We start from the raw sequence: 25587 nt of genomic DNA on the forward strand, positions 1-25587 counted from the left end.
CATGCTTAATATACTGTTACCTATAAATGTATTTTCATGACAATTATTTGAAATCCCATGTCCTAGGATATTCAACTCTTAAAAATCACGTCCCAATGAATCAGGCTAAACAGATGCTGGAACTGAAGACTTAGTAAAATCCTCATCCATCAGGCACTTTGTACAAACCCACATCCTCACTCCCGCTAAAGACGGACACACCCGGGATATGAAGTCTGTCTGCATAGGCAGGAGATAGGCCAGGTGAACCCAAGCCCCTAAGCGCGAGATGAAAGGGCCCAACGTATGTTAGCTTAACAAGGGCTTAAGAGTCATCAGCTTCTTCCAAGGTAATACGCACTCGCGGATACACTCAGAATTTGGGCCTTCCTACACATGTAAAGTTTGAGGTTTACAAATCACTTTCCAGGGCAGAGAAGCGAAGACAAAAAGTGAGGTCCACGGGGAAAACGCACGCCCCTAGCCGCGTCCTGCGCATGCGAGCACGGCTAAAGGCGGCCGCCTGCAAGTCCGGCGGCCACCTCGCCTTCCGCTCCCGGCTCTCTGTGCCCGCCTCTCGGCCGGAGGAAGCCGCTGATTGGGCTGTCTGGCCCCGGTTCGGGGCGGAGGTTGGGAGATTGGCAGCAACGCCCCGGGACAGCGAAACCCGAGGTGCTGAAGAAGGCGCCTAGCTGCCGCGCGGCCGAGGTAAAGTGGGGCTAGGGACTCTGGAGAGCGGTTGGCGGGGGCGAGGAGGCGCCCCGGGGCCTGACGGCTGTGGGAAGCCCTGGCGACTGTCAGGGTAGGAGCTGAAGGAGCCGGGGGCAGGCTGGCGGGGAGGGCGGCGGGCTCCGCGGGCCGGTTGGGTGTCTGCGCCGCGGCTGAAGGGAAGCGGAGATGTTCTCGGGCAGCCGGGGTGGCTGAGAGCCCGGGTGGGGCTGGAGCTTGTCGGGGCGGAGGGAATTCGGCCGACCCTCCCGGAAAACGGGCTCACCCACCCACCTATTCACCCCACCGCTGCCCCCCCGCCTCCCCCCGGCCTTCGATCGATGGTCCGGAGCCCGCAGTTCGCGCGCTGGCGGCCGGGCGGCGGTCCCAGGGAGGCCCTTTGCGGCGGTTCGTTTGGGTGTTGCTCTTTCCCAGGACTCGGCGGTCCGTTCTCCGCGGTGCACTTCCCGGCCAGGCCCCGGGGCCGCGGGAAGGGAGGGGCGCACCGACCGGGCCTCCTGGGAGGTGTCACCAGCCTCAGCTGGCTTGCGTTACTGTTTCCACCTTTCGCCTCGCGAAACTTGCCACTGTGTCTTCCTGACCAGGACCAAGATTTGCATTAAGCCCCAAAGGAAAAAAAATTGACCTTTGGCCATTGGAAAATACGTTTTATTATGGGAATCTTCAGATTCTCCAGAGGTCGAGAGGATAGTATAAAGAACTCGGTGTACCCATCACCCAGTTTCAGCAATTATCAATGAATGGTCAGCCTTGCTCCCGTTCCCCGGGTTATTTTGAAGTATCGCCGAGGTATATCATCTCTTTTTCATGTTTCTACGAATTTCTCATGATCAGTAATCACGCTTCTTTACCAGTCGTTTTGAGTTGAGTAAAATAAGGCACACTTGAAGGCGTAGAGAGCGCCAATTTAGTTTGCTCTCCAAGACTGTGGGCAATTCCCCGCAGTTTAATTGCCTGGTGCTCAGGTTTTCAAAATGACTGAAAACAAAGGTACCAGATAATCTCGTCTTGGCAGTAGCTTGACTGCTTTTGAGTAGTAATAATATTGATAATTTGTACTTACCGAGTTCTTGGTATGTATGAAGCACTGTGAAATTGTTTCCACCTGTTAGTTCATTTAACTTGTATAACTGCTATGTGAAGTAGGTATTATCCCGTTTTACAGATGATGGGAAAAAGAAGTTAAGAGAGGTTAAGCAATTTGCCTGAGGTCACACTGATGTAAGGGGTAGGGGACTGGGATTTAGGATGCTAACCCTGATCACTGCAGAGTTTTTGCTCTTTTAGCCATAACTGAATGTCCCAGGAATTGTGGAGTACATGTAACTGCGGTAGACAGTTCTGTTGAGCTTCAAATCCATGATGAGGGGGAAAAAAACCCCTAGGTTTTTGTGAGTACAATAGTAAGGTATTTTTGTTTGCTGGAAAATAAAAGGTTAATACAGTTGAATCTGAAGTTCCGAGCAAAATATATAAGTGTAGTTCAATAAATACAATAAAAAAATTTTAATTCTATAGAATATGGCTAGGCTAGTTAAGAGGGGAAGGAAAAGGGAAAAATATACATACATCAGTGAATAGTCTCTTCTAGCACTTAGCATATACTGGCTATTTATACTGGATACTTTAATCTGGTTTTTTTGTTGTTTTTATTTTGAAGTATAGTTAATTTACAATGTTATGTTAGTTTCTGTGATAATCTTTTCCATTATAGGTTGTTACAAGTTATTGAATATAGTTCCCTGTGCTATACAGTAGGACCTTGTTTTTTCATCTGTTTTAAATATAGTAGTTTATATCTACTAATCCCAAACTCCTAATTTATTCCTCCTCCCTTCCCCTTTGTCAACCATAAATTTGTTTTCTATGTCTGTGAATCTGCTTCTGTTTTGTAACTAAGTTAATTTGTATCATATTTTAGATCTCACATAAAGTGGTATCATATGATATTTTCTTCTCTGTCTGATTTACTTAGAATGATAATCTCTAGGTCCATCCATGTTACTGCAAATGGCATTTCATTCTTTTTTATGACTGAATAGTCTTCCATTGTGTATATATACCACATATTCTTTATCCATTCATCTGTTGATGGACATTAGGTTGCTTCCATATCTTGGCTATAGAAGTAAATAGTGCTGCTCTATTTATAATAGCCAAGACATGGAAACAGCCTAAATGTCCATCAACGGATGACTGGATAAAGAAGATGTGGTATATTTATACAATGGAATACTATCCAGCCATAAAAACTGACAATATAACGCCACTTGCAGCAACATGGATGCACATGGAGAATGTCATTCTAAGTGAGGTAAGCCAGAAAGAGAAAGAAAAATACCCTATGAGATCGCTCATATGTGGAATCTAAAAAACAAAAACAAAAGCATAAATACAAAACAGAAATAGACTCATAGACATAGAATACAAACTTGTGCTTGCCAAGGGGGCAGAGGGTGGGAAGGGATAGACGGGATTTCAAAATTGTAGAATAGATAAACAAGATTATACTGTATAGCACAGGGAAGTATACACAAGATCTTATGGTAGCTCACAAAGGAAAAAATGTGACAGTGAATATATATATGTTCATGTATGACTGAAAAATTGTGCTCTACACTGGAATTTGACACAACATTGTAAACTGATTATAAATCAATAAAAAATGTTAAAAAAAAAAGAAGTAAATAGTGCTGCTATGAACATTGGGGTGCATGTGGATATTTTAATCTATATATAATCCCAATCTTACACTACTCTAAGTGAGTCTCTTCATCCAAATAGTGTTAGGCAAGGACTAGAAAGAGACAGATGGGTTATTCAGAGGACAGTAGAGAAGACCTGTTAAATTGTTAGGATTCCTACTGTAGGGAAGTAATTCAGAAGTCTAGAAATAATGTTAGACTCATACATGAAGGAACTTGAGTGCCAAGTTTCAGGTGTTTGAACTTGAGCAAAGAAGTGACATGATTGTAGCCATATCTCATAGGAAGATAGTGAGCCGGCTGTGTCAAAAATGGCCTCACCTGAGATGTAAAGAGATTAGGGAATTGACTTGGTGAATATAAAAGAAATAGATATGGGTAACAGGTGAATTTATGGATGTTAAGGAAAGGAATGAAAAAAAAAATCTGAAAAAGAGAGGAAAAGACAGCGTGGTACAGTGTGGTACAGTGGTGCAGTAGGTTCTGAAGTGCTGGTAAACTTCAGTTTCCAGCTGTTTTCTTGGGCATTCTTGGTGATGAGTATTATTACTGTATCACTGCTTTTTGAAATGTTAGCTACTGCTCTGCTGTTCATCTGTTCTTTTATATGTTTATTATGTGCTATTGATACAAATTATACAATTTAGATAAGCAAGAAAAAAAAATGACACTGTAATCTAATCATGTAATGATACAGAAGTGCGTAAAAATAAAGGGAAAGTGGAGAATTCCATCACCTGGCCTCAGACACAGCCAATGTTATCTTTTAAGATCTTTTCTTGTGTGTTTGTGTGTACCTAAAATATCTATTTCACCATTTTTTCTGTGCTTTATTTTTTAAAAAACAATCGTATATATTTTTTTCATTTAGATTTTTATCATGAAATCCTTTCATGTATACCTTTTTGTTTTAATGGCCATAAACTTAGAATGGGTATGTTAAATTTATTTTAACTATTTCCTTATTGAAGGACATTTAGTTTGCCTCTAGATTTTATCTTTTAAAGCTAATGCTTCAGTAAATACCCTTGCTGGCTTTTGTAGATGTAATTCTTGGTTTGTTTGTGGGAGACGGTGAGCTGTGAGTCTCTCTACTCTGCCATCTTGACCTGAAGCAACTTCTTTTTACCCTTACTGGCTTTTAAAAACTAAACATCTTTACTTACAAAGGAGTGATTTACTGAGTTATTCCATAAGGCAGTTTTTATACACCTAATATGCAGGGAACAGTAATTATTACACAGCTTATCAAAATCACCTTTATATTGAATTTTCATCATTTAGTTTGGCCTAAGGAAGCACTTTTAGTTAGTGAAAAGTATTACTGACTTCCAAGTGGTTGTGTGTTTGTTTCTACGTATGTCCGGGATCACTCAAGATATTTGAGCAGTCTTTTCAAAACAGTCTTTTAAAATTGATGCCAGAATACTTAATTCATTTGCATGGGAATGCTTAAAATGACACTGTAAGGAGACAATTCCTATGTCATTGACAGTAGGGTTATAGTTCAGAGATCCTCACGTGAAAATGGCACACCTTTAGTTCAAACAGAAACGTAAGTCTACCTCTAAGCTCGTTTATATCAGACAGAAGGTTAACCTCTAAAAAACGTTACAGAAAATGTCCTTCAGAAGTTCGGTTCATATCTAAAACCCATTAACTCACAAGAATTTTCATCAAATTTTAATTAGCTTGTGTTCTTAGACTTCTTATCTAAACAGTTCTGTTGTTGTTGGGAGATGTAGTACAGGTCATGAGATTTATTCATTTTGTGGACTGAAAAAAATTAAACTTACTACATGTCAGACTCTGTGCTGGGTACTGGGAATGTATCAGTGTACTTAATTTTGCATGAATAGTATAGGATATTCTAAGTTATTACCAGTAAATTGTACCCATAGGTCGAATACTATGTCATTGTTTTATAGTGTGGTAAAGTCTTCTGAATTAAAGTCTTAGCCAGACTGCTGTGAATTATAGAAGTTGTCACTAGACTTGAGTTTCAAGTTTAATTTCCAGAAAGCAGGATAGGATGTTGCCGTAGAGTTGACAACATTTTATTATAAGTAAACATTAAAAAAAAATTCATCTACTGTCCCCACATCTTTTAAAAAAAGCCATTTTCACACCAAAAAGGTAAGAAGGACATATTTTCAAAATAAAGGACAGTAACTTTTTTTTCCTGTCTTTTTTGACAGTAACTTTAAATTGAATACGTTTTTGTTTTCTACTTCACGGTCCTTATTTTTCTTTTGCGTCTTGTTTGCAACAAGAAGTTTCTGAGGTTTCTATCCTGGCTTCTTACCCAGTGTGAGTTGGCCCGTCCACTCTTACTTAGGTTTCATCTCCTTTTTCTAAGCCAGTGCTCCCTCATCTTTATCTCAAGCCACAGACTCTCTTCCTGGCAAGAGTAATTTTTAAAAATATCTTTTAAAAACCATCCACTTAAAAAATGAGCAAAAGACACTTCACAAAAAGAACATATCAGGAGGGAGGGTATAGCTCAGTGGTAGAGTGCATGCTCAGCATGCACGAGGTCCTGGGTTCAATCCCCAGTACCTTCGTTAAAAATAAGTAAATAAGACTAATTACCCCCCCCAAACAAAAACCAGAAATTAAGAAAAAGAACATATCAAAATGCTCCCCCAAATATGTGAAGAACCCACTAAAATTGCTAAAATTAAAAAGACCTACAATACCAAGTATTGACCATTGACGATACCAAGGATTGTAGAACAGTTGGCGCTCTTTTTATTTACTTGCTTGTGGGAGTGTAATTGGTACAACCACCTCAGAAAAGTGTTGGTTTCTATTAAAGGTACAGCTACATGTCTATCTCTGTATACCTTATGATGTAGCAGTTTTACTCCTGGGTATATACTCAAAGGAAATTTGTTCTCATGTGTACCTTGCTATTTTATGTGCATGAATTTTTTCAGCTGCTTTTTTTTTGGTAGTAGCTAGAAAGTGGAAATAAGCTAAGCGAATTATGGTATAGTACCACAACAGAATACTACACAGCAGTGAAAAAGAAATGTGACTCACAGAAGATGTGTAATAAATATTGAAAGAAGTCAGACACAAAAGAGTACATATAGCATGCAAAAGTGATATGCTGTAAAAGTTAGAATTGTGGTTAGATAGGTGAGGCATGGATATCGACTGGGTAGAGGCCCAAGGGAGCTTTTGGGGTTCTGGAAGTGTTTTATATCTTGACCTTTATATCTTGAGGTTATGCAGGTTTATAAATACATAAAAATTCATCAAGCTGGACACTTAAAATTTTCTGTGTAAAATACCTCAATTTTTTAAAAAGTGATACATTTTCAGATCCTACATAAAACCATCCTTTTTCTCTGACCACTTTTTTTGTCAGTCATTTCCAGCTTTGATGTTGTTTTTAGCCCTTTGCACTTTTTATTCACATTTACTCTCAGTATTCATTCTTATAGGCAGTAATAGATGTTGGTAACATTAAAACTTTGGTGAGACAGGTACATTTTAGTCATGACCGTTTCTTAGTTATCAGTAGATTATGTGTTCTTAGAGTTCTTAAGAGTACTTAGAACTCTTCCATTACACACTTTCATCTGTCAGTAGGGCTGGGCTCTTTTCTTGTTCATGTTTCACCCCATGTCTGGCATATTTGTGGCACTTTTATTCTGCCCCCTACCCTGCCATTCTTTGTAATTGTTCATCAAGTTCTCAAAGTGTAGACCCCAAGCTTTATTTCTAGTTCACAACGAAATGAGCTTACATCAGAATGTAAATCAAATATGTCATTAAGTACACTGCCTTTTTTTTTTTAAGCCTTCCTTGACATTGATTTATAGTCTGGTGCAAGCTTCTTGTCATGTTGGAGACCAACATTTCCAGTAAACTGGCTTATGCCGTATCAGTTAATGATTGTATCAGATAAACAGTATATTGATGGGCAGGGGAGGAGGGTGAGTGGCAGGGGTTAGAGTGCCAGTGAGTGTGAGAGGACTTTTTATTTTTGACCTTATAGCATCTGAATTCCTGGTTTATATTTCTGGATTGATTTTGTGGGAGGCAGAATCTCCTTGTACCTATAGCCAGGTAGATTTGGCCAAGCAAAAGCTGGCAGTATGGACAGCAACCCAGGAGCCAATGAGCTAGAAAAGTGGGAACTGGTAGATTCTGTCCTGTCTGGGGTGGTAGAAGCAGTTGCCGTGATGTCTTCCCAGACCAGTTCTGCTGCCATTTGGGATGTTTTTCCTGGCTGTGTAGCTTATAAGTCAGGTTCTACTGAGATTGTTATCTGCTAGGTGTCTTTCCAAAAATAAATCAACCACAGTAGGTTTTTTTGCTTCCACTTAGAACCCTGCCTGGAAAAGAAATGCTAAAAAAAAAAATATTATTAGTTTACTTAAAGCAGATCACGAGCAAAATTTGTTTTTTCTTAGGTAAATTTATACACACAAAGGTTTAAGATGTTGTAGACTGGGCTTACTTTGTGAGATGTGTTGCAGACAGTAGGGATTCTAAGTAATAATTATTTCACTTTAGTATTTGCATTTTAAAATTTCAGTGTGCTTTATGGACCATGTGCTGCTATGTATGCCTGCAGTACTTGAAATGCAGATTTGGAAAGACTGCCATCTAAATGCTTGGCTGGATTAAACGCCTAATTAGGATGGTTTTTCAACAGGTTGGAAGCATGCAATCGGTGAGTGCTCAAAATTTATTTTTAAAATCCAGACATTAAGAATTTTTTTTGAGAAAGTGAAGTGAATCTATATATGGCTAACATTTTTTAATTCAATGTGTTTATGTACTTTTTAATTTGCTTACTATTTAAATCATGGAAGTGAATCTTTACCCAGCATGCTAATTGAGGGAGTAACTTTCTGGGTTACGCTGAAAATTTAACCAGTATTCATGTGACTGTTAAAAGCAATGCATTTCTTATTAGTGAGGAAGAGGCTTAAATATATGTAGAGATCATTGAATGAAATGTTTGACTAATACTTGACAACTCTGAATGTTGTAGAACTATTAATATTGAATGCTGTTAAAATGTGGTTTATCATATAGCTGTTTAAAGTAAAAGGTAAGTCATGTCTCCTAAAATACAACAACTATAGATACAAAGGGAAAAATTGGTATCATATGGTTATTCTATGCCAAAGATGTTTGTTCTAATCTTGACATTTTAAAAGATATTTTCTCCTGATACATACTTGTTTTTCAGGTCCAGTGTAAAGGTGGAGTATTAATTGTGCCAGGCATACTTTGTGGAGTATTTGTTTTTCACTTTCAAATTCTGTGAAATTTGTTATCAGTGACACACTGAATTAAGTTTTATACATTAAAGATATAGGCAGGTTACATAATTTGAATATAGGTATACTTTTTAATGCACTACTTCTACTTTTTTGTTTTTATTTTGTGTTTCTTCATATCTTGCTAAGAGAAGTTTGAACTTTTAACCCCACTACCCCCCCCCAAGTAACATTTATTTTCTTTGGAGATAAAAAGCAAAGAACCGAATAAAATTACCCTTTTTTATAGTTGCATAGTTTTGAGATTTTTATATTTGAGGATAAACAATGGGAAAATAATCTGTAAGCTTAATAGTATTTTCATCTTTTTCGGTTACATCTTCCCATGATTTGAGCTTCACTTAACGCAGCTCTGCCGCCCTTCTCATTTGTTACTTGCCACCACTTGGCTGCACAGGGTGGATTAACATTTCAGTACTGACAGCAGAATAATTTCTTTTCCTTTCAGAAACACAGGAAGCTTTTGTTGCTGATGATCCCCCCAAAGTGAAGCTTTACAATTTATGATTCCTATTTATTTGCAATTTTGGTAAGAAGTATAGTTTAGTGGAAAGATTGTAGGTCTTGGATTCAGACAAACTTGGGTCTTAAATTTATTGCTGCCAGTTACTTTCTTCGTTTACAAATGACAGACAGAAAGAACTGCTGCTGAGTGAGCCTGTGGGTTACAGATAGTGTGTGAAATACTCAGCACGGTGGCGTGTGTGTGGTGTGGGCACATTCAGTGACACTCACTTTCCTGTGGCTTTGCTCTGTCATTCCCCTGCCCCCGCCCCAAGTCCGGCAAAGGTGACCAGAGCTGATTGAGGCCAAAGGGCAGAATTTTGTTTCAGGAACGGATAACACACTTTATTTAGCTTAGTTTACTTATTCAGCTTTGTTCGTTTTTGAGCTGTGAAACGTGATATTCACCAAAGAATGGTCCGTGTGAAACAGCATTAACCTGTTCCCGATATTGTGATCACAGCTGAGGGCCCTTTCTACTAATAACTGATGGGAAGATCATTTTTTCAATGTAACGTAGAGTTATCAACTTTAATCCATTCACTGAAAATCCATATAAAAATAAGTTTTCTTCTAACAAGAAGCAGTTTAAACCTTTAGAGTTCTTTTCTGTCTTAGTTTCCAGGAGCTCTTAGCCTGCTACCTAAGAATAAAAGGGGGGATGTAGTCTACCAACATTTTACCTTTGGGTATGTGAAAATAAAAATTTTAGCTCCACTTTTCAATGCTAAATACATATTTTCCTCACTGGTTTGACATATAAACGAACTTGATACTTTGAATGTATTCAAGGGTAGAAACTGTCTTCATCCTTTACATATTTTATCTGATTTTTTAAAAGTGCAGGTTTTGAGATGAGGGTTTTGTTTTTTGCCATTAGGGCAACTGGTGATGATTGTTGGCTCTCTGTATTTCACTATACTGTATATTTTATTTACAGCACCCCTGTAATAGCTACCGTGGATGGGCTTCCTATGCCCAGTTCTTTAACGTACGTGTATGTTCACTCGAGCAACCTTTTTTTTAACACAGGTGAGGGATCTGAGGTTCAGACTGTTTAACTGACTTGTCTGAAGTTACCCGACTAATGTGTGGCAGAGCTGTAATATGAATCCAATTCTGACTCCAAAATCCTTCCTTTTTTTAGTGTACTTTGCTACCTCTTATAATAGAAGGCAAAGAAGGCAGTATTTATTAAAGACATTATATGTAAATTACTCATCTGATGTTCATAGGCTCATGAAGTAGATGCTGTCCCCATTTTTACAGATGAGGAAAGGGAAGCAGAGGGATCCTTACTTTGCCAACATTACACAGGCAGGAAACGGGAGAGCCTACTTTTAGAGCCAGGCCTGAAGGCTGCCGTGGCCTTTGTTTTCTTTTGACTGCCTGCCTTTTTGTCTCAACATTTGTTTGTATTTAAAACTATATACTGTCGACCCTTGAACAATATGGATTTGAACTGCTTGGGTTCACTCATATGTAGATTTGTTTCAGTAGTAAATACTACAGTACTTCACAGTCGAGTTTGGTTGAACTCGCAGACATGGAACCCCCGGGGAAGGGAGTTAAGTGCAGATTTTCGTTGGGGAAGGAGCATGGTGTCGGCACCCCGAACTTCAGTGTTGTTCATATCAGCTCTATTCACATTTGTCCAAACTTTCCCCTCAGGCTGTTATTACTATATTTATGTCCTTAAGTAAAAATATTTTTAAACTAGAGAAAGCAAGGATAATATGAAACTAATGTGATTCTGATTAATCTCAGTATTTTATGTTGGAAAGTTATAGCAAATATCTGATCTGAGTTAGTAATATATTTCCAGTAATACTTAAGCATTGTACCCTTGTTTTCGTTTTGTGCCTTGGAGAAAGAATGTGAATGTGGCTAGGAGCGTAGAGTGAGGAAGGAGAGAACTGAGGGAAGTGCTATCTTCACTTGGGGATTTCAGAATTGTTATAGAATTTCATCTTCCCATCTCTACCCCTGCTCCTCAAGACACACTTTTTATTTTTCCCTGGCTCCCTTAGAATTAAGAATTTACACTTTGTTGGGTCCTGTCCTAGACTCCCTGAAAATTTGTTCATGGTATGGGCCTTTTTCCCAGAAAAATGTTGTATGTACATACAGTTTTTTTGTATATACATACAGTGTTGCATATAATTTCAGGGAGATGTGAGCCTCAGAACAAGAACCTTGGGTTAATACTACATAGTTTTTCTTGAAAAAGATACATTTTTTAGAATTAAGTTTATACTTCCTCCTGCTAAATGATGACTCTCAAATAGAAACATAGATTAAACTAGTCTATAAAGCCTGAGTGCAGTCATCATGTTGAGACAGATGACAGCTTCAGATTCCAGCCACACACTCCAGCACTTTGACAGTAGAATTTCACATTGTTAGAGAAGAACAAATTGCTTTCCTGTTGTCATCCTCCCTCACTGTCATCAATTTCAAACTCTGTTGCTAAACGTCATGCATGGACTGTTATTACTAGATTCAGACATGCAAACACCCCCCCACCACACAGATTCATTATTACATTATTTATCAGTAGTTCTTGTAAATAAAGCAAAACAAAGTTTTTCTGTTTAATAATGACTGTTATTTAATTATTTCTTAATGGAATTGAAGTCTTGTTTTTTAATGAAATCGAATTGTCTAGTAATGACAGCTTTCTCCCTGCCCTCTCTCTTACATCTGAAAAAATATTAATGACAGTTTATCTTTAGAGGAAGTCTTTCCTTCTGCAAACAAATGTGCTGACAAGACATAGTTCAGCCACCAGTCAGGGCAAGAGATGTACTTGGGCCATACAGCCTCCCAGTGCACAGATGGTGACTTTTCATGCCATCTGTTCATTATTTCTTCACAGCCATTTATAATTTCTCCCCCTTCATGAGGGCTGAATAGAAAAAATGAAGGAAGACCTAGTTTTAGAGTTCCTGGAAGTTAGCTGCTCCTTCCCCTTACTTTACTTTTGCAACAATCCAGTAAAGGTTATGGCTCCTCTTCTTTATAAATATCCCAGTGCTTAGCTTATGTAGACCTTTGCTTATATTTTTTGGTGCTCAATGCTATGCAGTTCACAAGTGACAGAACAGCATTAAGTTAGTCTACTGTGTATACTTGAAAAAATAATCACATAAAGCAATCTGTTCTTTTACTTGTATAAGAAGCCTAAATAATCTACTTATACTCCTTCTCAGTAATAGCTGAATCTTTGGGCCACTTCCTCATGTGGAAAGCACCTGGTATCCTTCCCTTCTGATACTAAGCAGATGGGGAGATGATGGTTGAAACTTAGCCCTGAAGCATGCCTAGCGAGGAATGTTAAAAGCTGGCAGAAACCTTAGTTCCTGACCTTGGCAAGTCCTTTCTAAACTTTTCTTTGTGAGCTTTTTTGTCCTCTTCATCTGCAGTTAAGATGTTTGCTTACTGGAGAGATGGAAGATTCCGATTATGTAATTGTCACATTGTGATGCATAAGTAGCATTCTACTACTCCTGCGTCATAGAGCAGATTTGACTTGTGGCTAAATAGAAGACATGAGAAGAGAAGTGGTTGAGTGGTGTAGTTACTATTGCCCTATGGATATTTTTTAAAAAGTTTTCAATGCCTATTAGTATGTATAAGGTAAAGAGTTTGCTTAAATACTGTCTATTTTAGAATTACTTGCCCTGTTCTTATTTTTTCTTGGCCTCTTATGTTGAATCAGTAAGACTGATTCCCTCTAGTCAGATGATTTTCCTCCTCTTAGTTCTCATGTGTTAATAACACTGTTCACATGATGATCCTCTGTCTGGTCACTGGTGTGAGTGATTTGCATTCCTCAACTCCAGGTGATTCTCTTCTAAGCTTCACAGTAACTTTGCCCCTTACATTCTTTGTTTAATATTCATATTTCAATATTGATGTCTTGTTAACTTTCCAGTGACCAATTTTCCAATCTATACCATCCTTTTACATTTCTAGAGAGTTATCGTTTTTTGTTGGTTATAGTGGCCAGTGTAGGTTATAGAACTTTCTGGAACTCTCCTAGGTCATAGTCAATAAAACTTTGAATATACTGATGATGAGATTTATATAAAAGCTGAGGCAGATGCCAGAGGTATTATATATACCCCGTGACTCATGCCGTTAACCTTAAATTGGATTTGATTGCTAACAATCTTGAGAAGTTAGATTGCCTCTCTGCTCATTTTACAAGTTGTGCATGCTTTATAATGATCTAAAGGTCTAGTTAGGGTTACATATTGGAGCCACCACTGTTTACAATAACATTGCTTGGTCATACTGTTGATGATAGGGTAATTCCATTCCTTAAATTAGAATGGGCATGGAGTGACTTTAAAAAGGGGTCAATGTCCATTGCTCAGAATACATGCCAACTGATTGGGCACCATAAATTTAGTTTTAGGATATAATTGAATGTTTAATGAATTAAGTAAATATTTGTATCATTTTTTTTAATTGCTTTTAATAGCATACCACCTCTCTCTACCTCTTCTGTCCAGGCTTTCAGGTATAGCATTCAAAACAGATGGATAGTTTTTCTCTTTAAGGAAAGATCATATACTTGGGGAGAAGTTTCAAGGTACAATTCGTAATGATTTAACATTCTACTCTGTGTTTTTTGTTTGCTTTTTGCTTTAAGGTTTGTGTTTGTTTTTGCTTTAAGCATAGCATAATGTCCTCTGTGTATTACGATTTCCTCTGAGAAGCTGTGCTCCTTGGGGCCATCGCTAGCCCATTAATGCCTTTGTGTGACTAAGGAGAAGGCATCTCTGCCTGAGACAAGGCCTCACAGGAAGAAGTCGTGCAGCTGGCTTTTGGCCCCTGCTCACCCTTGGCCAGCCTTTCTTGTGTGGCAAACAAAATGCAGCGTCCTGCATGGTACAGATTGAGATTTTGAACTTTTAACTTTGCATTTGTTTTGAAAGTCGACTGTAACAAAAGTAACTCATAGTTTTAAAAAATTGATGTGTATAAAAAATTCTTAAACTAAAAATATAGCAGAGAAAATAAAATAGTGATTCCTTTGCAGAACAGTATGAAAACCTAATGAAAATAGAAAATTTTACCCCAAATGTAGTATTATTTTACAATTACTAGTTATTCTTTTACATTTTTATATAATGTCTTACATTTAACTTCATTGCATTAATAACAACCTGCTATATATATTCTTTAATTTTTTTTTTCTTAATGGAGGTACTGGGAATTGAACCCAGGACCTCGTGCATGCTAAGCACACACTCTACCACTGAGCAACACCTTATTTGAGAAATAGCAGCTCATTTCCTGTAACATTTAAAGCATTCTGATCCCATAATTAATGTGTCAGCATGTCGTGCAGTCAGTTGTCTAATGCCTTGTATTAATGGTTCTATAAGTTTTATAATTAAACTTCTGATTTTTCCTACTTCCTCAGGTACTTTGGTCTGGGAAGCCATATGGTTCATCTCGAAGTATTGTAAGGAAAATTGGTACTAATTTATCTCTGATCCAGTGTCCAAGAGTTCAGTTTCAGGTACTGTATTTTATATATTTCAAATTTTATGTTAATATGTACATTAGTAATATAAATATGCAAGACAGCTTTAAAAGTGCTTTTTGAACCTCTCCCCCTTACTGATGTCACTATCAGTAAAATAAAAGAGGATCAAAACCACAGTTAAGTCTTTCTAATTTTAGTTCCTCTGTGAAGTGATCATTTAAGCTCTTTAAGACATTTATCCTTAACAATACATATAGGACGGTTTAGACGCATGGAATAATCTAAGCAGTTGCTAATTCCCAGGTGACCTTGAACATTCTCTTCTAGCATCAGATCAGGAGCAGCTCAACTCTTTGCTTGGAGACAAATTCCTGTTTTCTTGATTTGGGTTTTTGTTCCTTACTGTTACAGGGTTAAGACATATCACATAGCTTCGCTCTTGTTTTTCATTAATTCTCTACAGCAATAATGTGACAAAACCTTTCAGTTCAACATTTAAGAAAATAAAGTTCAGCAGGTATCTATTCCAATTTTGAATAATAGATTAGCATGTGAAATGTGGAAGATATGTTGAGCTCACAATTCAGAAGCTCACAAGTGCCCCTGAGAGCTTATTAGGGATTGTCTTATTTATAAATCCCTCCTCCTTGTACGTATTAAAAAATCTGTTCCTAAGTGAGTGGTAGAAATTGGCGTTTGTTTAGATTGACTAACAAGGTTGTTCCCTGTTGTGCTGCTTGCAGATTGACCTGCAAAACCTTTGTGCACCCATCTAGAGACTGACAGGTTAGAACTTTGCCCAAGTAATTTTTATCAAATGATGGACTATTCTTTTAATCAAAATGCAGAAACCTGTGGTAGTAATTTGCTCAAGCACAATTTCTGAGAATTCACTTAAAGACACCAATCACTGATTACTTTATTTGTCAGCTTCCTTCAAGTAGCTATTGTGTTAATTAACTAAGGCTTACTAATTTTCTTCTGATTGCTCAGTTCCATTAGAATTTTATTTTTGTCTGTCTGTCTGCTTAACCTCCTTGCAGGAGAACTTGCTTCAGCACTTGTGTTCATGTAGCTAGAGACATATGAAAGGACACGGAGATAATCTGGCATTTTCTGGTAGCAACCCAAATCTGCCTTGACAGTCAGTGGGCCAGAGTACTGGAGCCAAGTTTATTTCCTTGGAAGAATTCTCTTTCTCAGTGTTATTAGTCACTTAGAAGGGTCTGAGCAGAATAAGAATTTTAGATTTAGTATAGGAGCTGCATTTGAAAAGAGTAACATAAGGAGAGGAGTAAGGTAAGAGAAATGTTGGTGACCCACTTTAGAATGTAGTGGAAGACAGAAGACATTTGTTTATAGTGGGATTTTTATGTCCAGGCAGTTTTGTAGCATGCTGCATCTTTTAAAATTCAACATCAATATTAAAGTGAGTGTTTTATCTGCCACTTAGATATTTTAGATCTGCTATTATTCCTCTATCTTCTGTTTTTTAAACTACATCTATTGGAAATATGAGAAACGTAGTCTTCAAAAAATAGAAAGGATGCAGTTTAGAGTCATAAAATTACAATTCATTTTTGCAGTTTTCTCTGGCTTATTTGGGGGTTTGATATGGAGTGTATTTGGACTGTCTATAAGAGTACAACATGAGTAAATACTACTATAGAAAGTCTGGAACCGGGGAACCACACTTGGATCCAGGGAGGGTAGACACCACTATAGGGCCATATTTGAGAGATGGAAGTCGATATAGATTAAACTTGAGAATGAGGCAGGAGTTAGGTAGTCAAAAACCAGTCCTTTGTTGTTCTGGGTGATTTCAGTGTCTTTTGGGCTCATCTGAAACTTGGTCTCATATTTTCTTTACTTCCTCTACTCCTGTTGACTTTCACTTCCATTCTTTTTCTAGTACCCACTCTCATAGGCAACACCTCAACTCTGTCACCCTCACGGTTTCACCTCTGAAATCTTAAGCCTCAGTATGTTCTTTCTCAATCACGCCATCTTTTCACTGTCATCAGCTGACCCATGTGTCTGCAGGCGAGTAACATATAAATGATGAGCAGGATGGGCACATTACTTTGTGAGGGTTAGACAGGATGATCCGTGTGAAGTCCTGAGTGTAATAACTGGTACATAATTCGTGCATAATGGAAGTGTGCTAGTCATGCGATTTTATTGGTAACAGTGGTCCAGGAAGACCTCTCTGCAGGAATGACATTTGATGATTAGAAAGAGCCAGCCCTGCAAAGAGCTGGGGAGAGGGAAGGAGGTGATGGTGGGGCTGTTGTGGGCAGAAAGAACACTATGTGCAGAGGTCCTTGGACAAGACTGAAGTCATTGTTTGAGGAACTAAGACAAGGCCCGTGTGTCAGGAGCTCGTGAGCTGGGAGATGCAGTTGAGGTCTTTGATGTCTGAGTCATTTGAGGATAAGTACCTGAATTCATACCGCAAGTCACTGTTAAACCTAACACTCTCCCCAGTTACTGTCTGATAATCTGGAATGTGCTAACGTGACATCGTACTGTATGTGATGTCCGTTTCTTGAGATTTTTAGCTCTAAAATGGCTGTTAAGGATAACTGAATCCATGATACAAGTATTACATTTTATCAATTTGGTAGCATGGCTTAGTAATTTGAAGCCCAGCTCTGTAAATAACCAATGTTTGTGACATTTTCTTCGTTCTCAGTAATTGACGTCTTAAAGACTTGTTTCTCCATGGGGACACTGTCGCTTACCTTCTTAGATGATTTTGAGAGACAGACACACATTTCCCTCCCTCTGGTCTCTCTGGTCCTTTTTCTTCTACCTGTTCTCCCCCTACGTTCCCCGCCCCCCATTCTAGGTGTGTCACAAGTAGAAATCTTTCATAAATGTTCTATTTTTTAAAAAGTGGCTTAGTGGCTGAGTCTCAGCTAGAGTATTTGGTTGGTGTTCTTTACACAGGTGCACTGCTCAGCCTTTTGGTGTCACTGTATGTCCCTGTATCAAAATGGAGATATTCTGCCTTCAGTGTTTCTTACTATGGCGGAAGTTAGTGGAAAAGGAGGAATAATGAAATCTGTTAGTGAAAAAGCTAGAAGTTACTATTTTAGTATGTTGCTTTTAAGAATACATATTTTGCATTTGGCTGTAAACAAATGGTGGTAAAATAAACTGAATATATTTACTCTTACACCCTTCTTCGCAAGAAACTGAGAGAATCTTAGTTCCCAGTACCAGTGTGTTTATTTTATGAAAAGTCACATGAGGACAAAGTTAGCTGCTCTTATATGTTATTCTAAGTATTTCAACTTCTGTACAATTGTTAGATGAATCAATTTCCTCAGTTATAGTGTACATTATCAGAATATTTAAAATTACCTAAAATTACTTTGGTATAATTCTTGAAATATAATTGAATCTTGGATAATTAACATTGTATCAAATGTTGAACTTCTCAAAATCAGTAAAAAGTACAATGCTGTTATTGAGTTTTGGTCTGAATGAAATGCTTTTTATACTTTTCTGAAAGAAATCTGAATACTTAGCAACCAATTGTGCTAATTTTTATTTAAAATTTTATAATGCCCTTGATTTAAAAAATTTTTTTCTCTATTCCCTTCACTGTGTTTTTTTTTTTTTCCCTCCCTTACTAACAATAGCTGTGGTAGGACAGGACCTTGCTGGAACCTTCAGTAAGTTGATCTTTCCTTTTTCAAACTTCCCATCAGTCACCCATGCATGCCAGTAGTGGGCTCTAAATCATGCTTCTAAGAATCCACGCTGTCAGTCCCCTTGCCTACACTGACCTCACCTAGACTGGTTCTTGACTCAGTGAATTGTCCTCTGTTTCATACTTCAGTTACTGAGTGTGCATTTCAGCAACAAATGACGCGGCCTTTTAAAAAAAGATTAATGTTACTATATTTTCAGTTTTACTTTGTTTTCTGTATGAGTTTGGTTTCCCCAGGATTTTGTTAGGCTTCTTTTTTTAGTGGCATAAATCACTGTTATGTAGATGCATGACTTAAATATTAAAACTACTTTGTTTTGTGGGACAGGATGTCAATTAGAAATGATAAAGATATTATCAGTTCTGGAACTGGTTCTTGACAGTATCATTAACGTTTTCATCTCATTGAGCACATGTTATAGACAAACTGTTATTTCAGTGATTGAATATAATCAATACTTAGACTGCAAACTAAGTCCATGGAATAATTTTTTTTAAGTTTGTACAAAATCAACATTTCATGTTTAATATGTGAAGTTATTACAGATATAAAACAAATATTGTTTGGTCTTTATAAAGTACTCTGAAAAGCTGTCACAAAATTGGGTTTAACTTTCATATTTTTGAGTATTCTTAGAAAAATATCATTTTGCTTCCTTTTATGAACAAAAATATCTGGGAAGAAAACAGTGCTTTTTGTAACTTTATGGGAAAGTAAGAAGTCTTGAGGTCAAAACTAGATTTTATTTATCTTAAATAAACCTTTCTTCCTACCAACCAGTAATTGTATTGGAAAAAAATTTTATTTACTAAACAAAAAGTTATATAATCAGATTGATCTTCATGAACTAGCACCTTGAGGAAGGCACCCTCAGGTTTCTTTATGATCTGTCACTTATACAAAACAGCCCATTAAACACTGTGTCTTCTAAGAGCTTCCTTTTTGGGGACCTTCCCGTTCCTGGATCTCCATGTAGCCCACTTAGCGTCTCCCTTTTATAATGTTATGGGAATATTAATACACCATTCTGTTTTCAGTAATGGATAGAAGCAGATTCTATTACCATATTCTCAGGCTCTTGAGATCAGGTGTGATGCCGAGTTTAGTGATATTATTTCAGTTGTACAAGATACCCATTTACTGAGTGTTTGCTTATTGACTTATTTGGATACACTTCTAAAACATACAATGGCAAGGTACAAAAATCTTCTTTTTGATTTTTCTTTGATCATATCCCTTGACAGTGTACTTGCTAAAGTTTTTACTTTTTTTCTCTTCTAACCACAATTATTCTACTACATGCCTCTAAACATTGGTATTTTTGAAAGCCTTTTCAACTTAATTCCATTATTAGTTCCTTTGTTTTTGTTTTTTGCCCAGGTTTAAGTTCTTAAATTTCTACTCTTTTTAAAACACTTGTTTTTTCTCTTCCCTGGACCCTTGTACTCCCCAAAAGCCATAATTTAAGGTATTTTAAACACTTGATGTTCTTACTGAGTTACTGTTAAAATGTCAGTTTTTTAATACTACTTTGTTAAGTTGATAATGTTAGGTAATTATGATATCAGAATGGATACACATAATAGCAGTCAATATGTTTAGTTAAAATTTTATTCCTAATATTAAAGATATTTAAAATTTTAACCATATTACTATTCTGTGGTTGTATGGTATATTTTACAGTTGAGGAAGAAGTATTACTTAAGTGTAGCTTCCAAAAGCTTCATTTGGCGATGTTAGTATTAAGAAGGTTCAAATAAAGCATGGGTTACAGTAGAACCTTTCTGATAAATACATTAATATGTAATTCTCTTTGGTCTTTTAAACTTTTTTCTTCAGTTAAAAAGTCCGCATTTTCATTTTTAGTTAAACCTCACTTCAATTTGTAGGAAATACTACATTGATCTGATAACTTAATTTTTAAATTATTATTCATTGGTCATCTGCCTCTGAGGCATTATACTTATAACAGAACTTCAATAGTTATATTTCCATTTTTTCAAGGTAAATTTCAGAACTTGAATCCTTTTTCTTTATTGTATTTCAGAATATTCTGTTCCTTCATCTGTGTGTTGAAGATCAGCTCGAGAATTCTGTTCTATTGCTATGTTTTTTTGGTTCTTTAATATAGTTAATACTTTTATTTAAAAACAAGAGATTTAAAGATTAAAAAATGTATTTTCAGTATTATAATAGCATACCTATGTAATATTCATTTCAAAATGTTCCCAGATTCAGCACAAATCGGTCATTTGTTCTTATTCCTATACTTTTTTTTTTTTAAACTAAATCTCTTCAGAAAAGAACTGATGTATAATGATTAAATTCTAAAAATTTTCTCAATGTTTTAGGACGAACAGAGGGTTTTTTTAAACCAGTTTTAGTGACCTTAAAATAAAAAATTGAGTAAGGTTAAATTATAATTCAGAGATTGCATACACTGTTAGACAACAGTATGACATAACTAAAGGTCCTTTTCCATGGAGACCTTCAATGGGAACGCTAGAAACTGCCTGTGTTTGTTAACGTTAGAGCTCATGATTTTCCTTTCGGTGATTAAATGTTTTATTCTATCATTTTGGTGCCAGATGAAGAAGTTTCCCTGTTTGTAACTTACAGCTTACCAGCCCTACAGCCGAATGGAGCCCCAGCCACCCAGGAGAGGATGCAGTGGCGTCTTTTGCTGATGTTGGGTGGGTAGCCAGAGAGGAAGGAGAGTGCTCGACAAGACGAAGGTTAGTCTGGAATCTGTCAGAGCTGAGATGCAGTATTGATTATTTTAAGAGATGATACATTTGCATTGTTTCCTTTTTTCGCCTAATTTGATCTCTAGTACCTAGTTATTTTTTTCAAGTGGTCGTCTTCTGTTCATTTTAAAGACTCAGCTACTATTTGTAAAGTTTCTAGTTAAAGAACTGTGTCCTAGGTCCATAAGAATTACAGGATCCCCTAGCCTTCAGAAGTTTACATTCTAAAGTAAGAAACTGGAAAGAACTGTCATAAATATGTTTAGATTGATGGAGTAACTCTAATGGTCTTACTGGGGCAGAGCAATCCCTGTGGATCATATCAGGGAATTTGTGTACTCATTGGAGACCGTTTCCTAAAAACTGAGAGTCAAGATGAGTTTTGATTCAAAGGAGGCAGTGTGTAAGATTTAGAGAAGTGCTTCCATTTATTTGAAAGAGCCTGAATAAATTGTTGACTCCTCTTCAATCTAATAAACACTCAGCTGGTCAACTCTTCATTCTTATTAGGCATCGAGGAAACATAGATAAAATAAGATACAGTCCTGGCTTTCCAGGAATACCTGGAAATACTTGCCAGAGGAGATGAAACAAGGAAATCAGTAATACTGATGCTGGAAATACTACTAAATAAGTACAGAAGGCCTCTGTGGGATGAGAGGCTTGGCAAGGCTTCTCAGAGGAGGGGATGCTAGAGCCGAGTGAGGAGGGTCAGTAGGAGCCACTCACATAGGATGGTGGTGTTCCAGGAAAAGTGAATGTGTTTAAAGGTACTCATTAGGAGACCACACGGCATATTTAGGAGACTCCAAATGGCTCCATGAGTCCAGAGAGGAGCAGAGAAGGAACAAGCTTGCTCTTTATTTGGTTTTCCTGTTACTTTGTTTTCAATTCTACTGACATCTGCGCCTAATTTTCTCCTTCTACTTGGAGTTTTTCTTTTTTTCTAGATTCTCTAGGTGAGAGCTTATATTAATTTGAGACTTTTTCCTTTTTCTAATATAAGCATTTTAGTGCTATAAATTGTTTGGTTTCCAAATGTTTAGCACTTTTCCTGTTATTGAGTTCTAGTTTGATTCTGTGGTCAGGGAGCACACGTATCCAGTTGATCCTTGAACAACTTGGGTTTGCACTGTGGACTTAGGACTGCATGGAGGATTGGAGTCCCTAATTCCTGTGTTGTTCAAGGGTCAGTTGTATTTCCATTCTTTTAAAAATTTGTTGAGGTTTTTTTAAACGGCTCAGGATATGGGCCATTTGGTTTATGTTCTGTGGGTATATAAAAGAATGTGTGCGCTAGGGGGTGAGTGGTACAGCTCAGTGGTAGAGCTCGTGCTTGGCATGCACAAGGTACTAGATTCAATCCCCAGTGCGTATGTTAAGGGTAAAAATAATTAATAAGTAAGTAAATGGTAAGTTAATTAGTTAATTAACACATATGTAAAAAAAGACCAGAAAAGAAATATATACTCTGTTATTGTCAGTAGAATATCCTGTAAATGTCAGAGACCCTGTTGGTTGATGGTGTTGCTGAATTCTGTACTTTTTTTTTCTTCCAACATTTGTTTTTACTGAGTTATAGTCATTTTACAATGTTGTGTCAAATTCCAGTGTGTATCTTTTTTGATTTTTCTATTTGTTCTAACAATTTTTGAAAGGAGGGCATTGAAGTTGTAGTCACGCAGGTCACTGAGACTCTGCTTACGTTTCTTCCTGGTCTGTTCACTTTTTGTGTTTTCATATTGGATGATTTCTATTGTTCTGTCTCTGAATTCATTGATTCTTCCATCTTCTCCATTCTGCTTTTGATCCTATCCAGTGTGTTTTTAATTTCAGTTATTTTACCTTTTAGTTTGAAAATCTTCATTTGGTTCTCCTTTATATCTTGGAGGTTTTTGCTGAGACTTTTTTTTTTCATTTGTTTTACAAATGCTAGTAATTGCTCATTTAAGCCTTTTTATTATAGCTGTTTCGAAATCTGTCAGATAATTCTAACTCTTGTCATCTCAGAGTTGGCATCTGTTAATTGTCATTTTTCATTCAGTTTGTGTTCTTTTTGGTTCTTGGTATGAGTGATTTTTTAAATTGAAATCTAGATATTTTGAGAATCTGAGACTCTGGACCTTATTTAAGCTTTTTCTTTTAGCTGGCTTTCACTGATAGCACTCTGGCAAGGGAAGGGTGGGTGCCATCTTGTTTATTCATTCAATTTTAATATATTAATTTCTAATTGCATCTAATTCTTAATTCTGAGTGCCACACACATACCAAACTGAATAGGTGTTAAATAAAAATGTATAGGTTCATAGGATTTGAAAGTATTTCAGGCAGCCCTTTTTCTTACACCACAATGTAATCTAATGACCAGGTGAAAGTTTTTACAAAATCTGTAATATAAGAATAGTGAATAAAGTGAGACTGAAGACTTAAAGATACCCAATTTAAGTTTTTCAATCTGACATGAAGTGGATGGTGCTATTAAGGAGTGCTGGGGAAGAACCCCAACCTCATACAGGATGACAATGAGTAACAAGACTCCAAAGGAAATGACTCAGCACGCAGGCAGGCTGGCTTGCCAGGGCTCCCAGATGGAGTGCAGACCAGAGCAAGTTAGCTTCCTGCTCGCAGCACAGCAAACAGCACGTGCTGTTCATTCCCACTTTGACCTTAATTATTTGACACTAGACAATAACTAATAATGTACATCACTCAAGCACTGCATTCAAGGGACAAGCGTCATTTCCACTAAACGTCACTTGTAGAAGGATCCAGCTTTTAAGATACAAAACAAGAGCCTAGAATAGCGAGTAAGAGGAATCCCACCAGTCGTCTGGGTCTGTGGCCTCGTGACATTCCTGCTCCATCCCCCACTGTAAATCCTCTGATGGGCAACTTCCCTCTGAAAACAGCTTTCCTAGTCCAGGTATCTCTAGCCAACTACTCACTCACTTTGCAAAGATTGTTAGTTTTCTATGCAACTTTTTACTTTCAGAGAACTGAATCAACCAGTCCCCCACACCAGCCCCCGTGTATCCCATTGGCAATAGTGTCTTTTTATTCATTTCTAGGCTGTTCTCAGTTGAAACAGTGAGACAGTAAGCGCCATCCTGGGAATAGCACCCTCCACAGAGCACTGGGCTGATGTAAAACGATCTCAGATTTTGGTTTTCATTAACTGTGAGATTAAGGGGAAGGACCCCACAGGTGCACTATATTTAATTGAAGATTTTCTTTGAAATGATCAGTGGAACTTGAAAAGCCCTTCATGGTTCTGTACGTTGTGCTCCCAAAGTGGCTGCTAACCTTGACACGGATGTTGAAAAGATGAGAGCGAGGTCGCGTGCAGGGCCACTCCAAACGGGCGCCTGTGCCCTCGTGCCACAAGGCCCTTTGGAGCCAAAAGCAAACAAAAGGTAGAAAGTACGAGCACAAGCTGGTACACAGGAAGTGTTTTTAAGAAACGGCCACACTCTGGCTGTCTTCTGCTTTGGGGATATCCAGACTTGACGCCTCTTTTGTTTTTGTTTTTTTGTTTTGTTTCTTAAATTTCTCTGTATTATACACAAAAATTACAGTAGGAAAGAGCATTTTTCTTAGTTTGGATTACTTCTGCCTCTATATTCTAGCTCTTAATAGCCTTCTATTCTGAAGGATGACAAAACAGATTGGTTCTGAGAATGAGTTTTGACTGCCTTATAAAACAGATGTCTGTGGGAAAAATGTGTGTGTGTTTGTATTTTTAAAGGAAGGGACATGTCTGAGAATTTTCATAAAATCTAAACTTTTCCATATACAAGTATATTACAGAGCAACTCTTTTTGTTTCTGGTTCTCGAGCTCCTGTAAATGTTGAATCTGTGTCTTTGAGAAGACGTGATCATTTCAAGATTACTTTTTTAGCTCCTAAAAATCTACATTTAAACTCCCACATTTCCAGTGATTATTTTGTTTGAACCCACAGCCATCAACGGTATTTCATACATGGAAATGCAGGATCTATGCCGAAGTCACAAAACTAGCTATGGACATAAAATACAGATGATCTGCTATTGTTACTTAAATCATTTTGCTAAAAGTCCTAAACTTTTTCCTTCTTACCCTGGTACACTGGTTTTCAAGATTAATGAGTACTTTATCCTTAATTTTCAGTAGATGGAAAAACAAATGATAAAATTCATCTGTAGGAGTTACGGGGGAGAGGCAGAAGCTTAATTCTTCCCTTTTAAAAAAACATTGTAGTTTGCTGTTCACTATTCATTAATTTTTCTCTTACAATGTATTTTGCCTAGAAGGATCTTAAGGAAAGAAAGCTGTTTAAACTAAACGCCTTATAGTTGATCTCATAATCCAAACTGTCATATTATCTTGTTCCAGTTGTGGGTATTGAGGAAAT

The 25587-nt window shown here is 37.4% G+C and overlaps 1 protein-coding gene across 3 annotated transcripts in view; it reads left to right on the forward strand.

Annotated features, from left to right (window-relative positions):
- The first annotated feature begins 616 nt into the window (after positions 1-616).
- Positions 617-25587, forward strand: part of MTFR1 (mitochondrial fission regulator 1) — a 33100-nt gene continuing 8129 nt past the window's right edge. For 2 of the 3 annotated variants that reach the window (XM_064480845.1, XM_064480844.1), the window contains exons 1-4: positions 617-687; positions 7966-8103; positions 14661-14759; positions 21068-21183. In XM_064480845.1, coding sequence (XP_064336915.1) covers positions 8041-8103; positions 14661-14759; positions 21068-21183 — 278 coding nt within the window. In that variant the 5' untranslated portion in view covers positions 617-687; positions 7966-8040. The other variant, XM_031441558.2, reaches the window with a different exon arrangement.

The sequence above is a fragment of the Camelus dromedarius genome, chromosome 30 (genome assembly GCF_036321535.1).
Source record: "Camelus dromedarius isolate mCamDro1 chromosome 30, mCamDro1.pat, whole genome shotgun sequence".
Classification (NCBI taxonomy): domain Eukaryota; kingdom Metazoa; phylum Chordata; class Mammalia; order Artiodactyla; family Camelidae; genus Camelus; species Camelus dromedarius.